Source organism: Populus euphratica, unplaced genomic scaffold (assembly GCF_000495115.2).
Source record: "Populus euphratica unplaced genomic scaffold, PopEup_1.0 scaffold1184.1, whole genome shotgun sequence".
Taxonomy (NCBI): domain Eukaryota; kingdom Viridiplantae; phylum Streptophyta; class Magnoliopsida; order Malpighiales; family Salicaceae; genus Populus; species Populus euphratica.
In genome coordinates, this window is record NW_011500967.1 from 30,174 (window position 1) to 35,246 (window position 5,073).

The 5,073-nt window shown below is 30.9% G+C and overlaps 1 protein-coding gene across 1 annotated transcript; it reads left to right on the plus strand.

Annotated features, from left to right (window-relative positions):
- The first annotated feature begins 3,438 nt into the window (after positions 1-3,438).
- Positions 3,439-3,945, plus strand: LOC105116931 (Putative membrane lipoprotein). Its single transcript, XM_011014445.1, has one exon. It carries the CDS (start codon positions 3,439-3,441, stop codon positions 3,943-3,945), a length of 507 nt encoding a protein of 168 aa, XP_011012747.1.
- Positions 3,946-5,073: the final 1,128 nt, after the last annotated feature.

A 5,073-nucleotide genomic window follows, 5' to 3' on the forward strand; every position in this document is an offset into this window, starting at 1 on the left:
CTGGACATCAAGATGCCTAAATGCATGGCAAATGCCTCCTTTTATAGGCCAAAATTGGGAACTATTGATTTGATGACTAATTGATGAGTGGGTGACCAACTCTTGACTTGGTGACAATCCTTATCTTCTCTTGTTTGCCCAAAACATCATTAATAACGTATCACTTGAACCACTTGAAAATATGAAAGTTATAGGAAATTGTCTCAACTTTTCAAAAAAAAGAAAAAAAGAATAGAGGTCATTTGGACTTCTAGAACTCCAGATATGGGCCAACACTGAACAGTATTCGGGTTGTAGGACAGATTTAGACTTCTTTGTTGTTGCTACAATATGGACTTGAAAATGACCTTTTTAAATCTTAGGCTTCTATGAAATTTTTAGGCCTATGTCTTACGTTTCCATCCATATAAAGTAGATCTAAATACGAAATCTACAACTCCAGATATGAAGCAATTACCAAATAGTGTTCCACTTTGGGCTATCTCTTTTCTAAGTTTGGCTATCTCTTTATTTGTTCAATTTCAGTTTTTAAACTCATCAATCAATCCTTTCATTTATGTGATAGGTCTGCATTTAAAAAGAACATTTATCATAAATTAAAGGTATCTTATATTATTGGATATGTTATTATAAAACATGCTTTAGTTAAGGAGTTATTGATACTTTAAGTGCAAAATAATGATATAAAATCTTGATAAAAATGCATTTTTAGATGCTAATCACTAGCTTTATAAGGTTTATTGATGACCAAAATATGTAGGTTGCAGAAGATTTGATATTTTTAGGAATTGAAACTTCATGCATAGTATTAATGATTTGATGTTATTTTTTATTTCTTTGTATTTAACTATGCTTGGTATTGGTAATATGGTTTATGAGGACTAAAACCAATGTGTTTAAAGGCCTAAAAAGCTATATTTGAATTTTGGCAATAGTTCTTTAATTTTTAGATATTTTCTAGATTTTAGGTTCATGTTCTTTGTATGAACTTTGCCTTAGTCTTTGGAGCTGTTTTGGGTTTAGTGTTTATACGTACATGTTAGCATGTTATCTTTAACAAATAATTTAGGGTTATAACGCATCAATAGCCTGTATTCATGCATCTAAATTTTAGGGTTTTTTTTTTACTGCCCAAACACATCTTTATCATATCATGATTTTTAAGTGTTAATCGAAGAAAATGAATGCTTGATTTTCTTTTATCTATGTATGATTACAAACAAAACATTACCTTTGATTGCATAAAAACTTTTCTAGTTTGTGATTTGTGTTTACTGGATTTCGTTTTGAATATTCATTTTTTTCTTCATGTTCTTGGTGTTTGATATGTTTTTGTCCAAAAACTTTTATGTTTTTATGGTTTTTTTTTATATAGTTTTGATTTGTTTTTAGTTTAATTGTATGTTTGTTTTAGTTTTAGGTCAAAACATAGTTCTCGCTTCAGTTTAAGGTTGAACAAGTGTTTTCAAGTCAACCTAATTGATTTTATTTTGGGTAAGGTACTAAAAATTTGTTTGGTTAGTTATTCTTTTTGTTCAGGAATGTTTGGCTTAAAAGGTTGTTTGGCAAGCACATTCTTAAACCTATTTTGACAATTTATTTTGAATAAAAATGAATTTTTTGCCAAACAACCCTAAATAAATCCTTAAAAATTCTACAAAAAAATTCAAGGATCAATTTAAATTATTTATGAGTCCTACTCGTATTTTTTCAATAATTTTATTTAATATCAGGGTTATATATTTATATTGTAAAATATTAACCTAATATTAAAATACTTGTTTTTCATTGAAATCTCAAAAATTTCAAAAAAATTTATGAAAGAAATGTCTCATTTCAAAACTACAAAAATATATTTTAGTTGGTGTGCATTGAAGTAAGTCTCTCAAAAGATAGAAATCATATTTTGCTTATATATTGTATGATTTAGCATTTTTTATATACATACAAAAATTCAAAAAATATCTTTGCATGTATTTTTAGATTTAATAATTAATTTATTAAATCCATGAAATCTTGACTAATATTTCAATAACTCCTAAAAATTTTAATTCACGAAACTTAATGGTTAATATTTTAGTAAAAATGTTAGACCTATAAGTAGGTTGGCATTTAAATAATAGAAGTTGAGTTGAAATTCTCAAAATTATTTTGGGTTACCAGTTTTATTTAGAAGTATTTTTCATCATGATATACAAGTTGTGGAAAACTCATTTGCCTTCCATGATATGTGAATCTTGTTGAAACACTTACATGAATTCTTCCCACTAGAATTTATTTGGGCATTTAAGCACATAATGAATTCAAAATTGCCAGATTGATTCATGAGATTAAATTTTTATTCTAAGTCATAAATGAATCATCATTTAGAAACTCATCAATACCTTTAAGCCACATCTAAATCACACAATACAACTTCCTTCATACAAAGTAGGTTAAGAATACTAATATTTTTTTAGCTACAACTAGTCTTTTATTCTAAAATTTCATTTAAAATCAATCTACTCGGTCTTCTAATAACATGAACAAAATAACTAGGTAATGAATTTTTTATTATAATGCTGCAATTAAATCAATTTTATTTTTTAACATTGAGTTAATTAAAGATTAAGTTTTTTAATTTGTTTTTTTAAGATTATCCCTGCATATTTTAAATGCTACCTTAGAATGACTCTAATAAATTTAATATATTATTATTTTAATTTTAAATAAAAATATCATTTAATTTGGTGTGTGTCACATCTAATATGCAGGACATTTTAAATTTTTAATTAAATTTGTTTTTTAAGAAAATATGTTACCAAGGTGTCGATTTTATTTTTTTTACATTAAATTTTTTTTTTCGAGGTACAGCATGGCAGAGTCTGGTTTTCTATTCAATTTCTAGATCCCAAAATATAGCTGTAGCATCGCTGCTCAACTGTTGTACACAAGTAATAACAAAATAATGAACAGAATGCAAAAGACCTGATTTTAAGCATATTGTGAGCACATTCTGTTCGTTCATATGAATTTATTTGGTTGCCTTCGCTTCTTTGAGTTTGTTAAGGAAGCTGGCTTTTCCTGATTCACTAGATGCAAGTTTCTAACTAAAAACAGTATTTATTATATCTGTTAATAATACCATTCATTTGCTAAGCTGATCCCTTGTCTTTATTTTTGTTGGCACGTCCTCCTTTTGGGTAGCGGCATGTCTCCTATAGAGTATAAGACATAGCTGGTTAACGGTCATGAAAAAAACATCATTATATTAAAAAAAAAACAAAAAAAAAATTATCTTAGACGAACAATTCTTTCTGATATCAATGCTTTATTAATCCCAGCTTTTAACCTTTCTTCCTTGATGGAGTGCAAAACAACCCCTTGAAAATCCACCGCACAGCATCCCTAAACCAGAAAGAAAGAAAAAACAAGGGGTGATCATCCATTTTGTCTTCAATGGAGGAAAGGAAAGGAGATCCGAGAATTTACGTCGCCGTAGCTCTATTTTCTGCATGTCTTGTTTCTGGTGGAGCTCTTCTTGCTCTTTACATGTTGCTTCCTATAAGCAACGTAAGATCATGGTATGCCATCTCAGGAATGATTCTAGTCGCCGCGCCATGGGCATTTTGGTTTCTAACCTACATTTACCGATGCCTTAGACCTGTTGACTATACAGTTTCTGAACCAAGCAAATCCCCTGTAGGATCCCCATTTTCGCGCAAAGAAGGTGCTGCAATGTCACCAAGGAATCCACCGTTTGATGATGAGCCCCGGAGGCCTTCTTCAGATGGTATACGCCACGTGCATTTTGGTGGGGTGGTGGTTGTGAGCGATGACGTTGATAACAACGGTGGTCACCAAGGTCGACTTACGCATTCAGAAATCAAGCATGAAGAGGAGAATTCTGTTAATTCCAGGGAAAGTGAGATCCCTCTACCTTTCTTTGTTGTCCCAAAAAAGTGAAAGTGGCAAAGGTGCAAGGATGTTCTAATTCATTTTCTCCTGGATTGCTTCATTAGGCCGTTCATTCATGTATCCAATGAAGGCATGGACCATGATAACCAATTAGAAAAGAGAAATGGCCTGAAATATGAAAATGCTAGAAAACGTTTTGGTAGGCAAGGAGTGAAGGTATATATATGACCCAATGTTCAAATGCTACAAGACCGAACGAGAAAGAAGACTTGGGGGGCTGCGATATAGAGGTAGGAATATTTTGATTAGATTGTAAGTTTCATCCATTCTTTTTTAATTTTTTTGCCTTTGTATGCAAGGACAATGCATGTAACATTTTGACCATCAGAAATGGGAAGAAAAGGAGAATTTCTGGTAAATTCAGCGTATGCTTTGATTCGTCTTTCATTCTAGTGAATGTATGTTGAACTGGTTCCACTACTTTTGATTTTTGATAATTCTAAATGATATTAATTTGAATATTTAAAAGTAGATGATATAAAATCAATAATTATTTAACTTTGAAACTACCAAAAACTTGGAACATTCTGATCTAGTCTTTATGGTTATGGCAGTCCTTGAAGTTCTCAATAAACCCATTAGGACAGGAATAATCTTCTTTGAGAAAGCACATGAAATGAGAACTTTCTTTTGTGGTAGGTTGAGACTTTCCATTGATAACTATGTTATTTTCTTCTGTTTGTCATGCTAGATGATCGATTAGCTGCATAATAGATTTTTTTTTTCTTTGGATTGATTCCTCTCCTCCATTCAAGATATTCGATCATTTTGATGAATTGAACAATTTAGCTATCCAATTAAGAATTTCTCAAATGCACAGCACCATGAAATATGAAAAAATGTTCCTGCTTGCAGTGAATCTGTTCATGGAAGATCTGTTGCAAACTTGTTCCTGTTAGTAATTGTCTGATGATCATAACTCCCTATTCTTAGCCTTCTGTACGTAGTGATAGAAAGCTCTTGAGAATATTTCGGTACCCCTGACAAAATCCAGAAAACTACCTCCAGTTTACACAACAGGATATGTTTTACCTGAAGTCTTCTTCCCTTGTTGGGTTTACTCATGACATGAATGCCTAAGTTCGTGTCATTCATTTGAAGTATCAGTACTCTTAA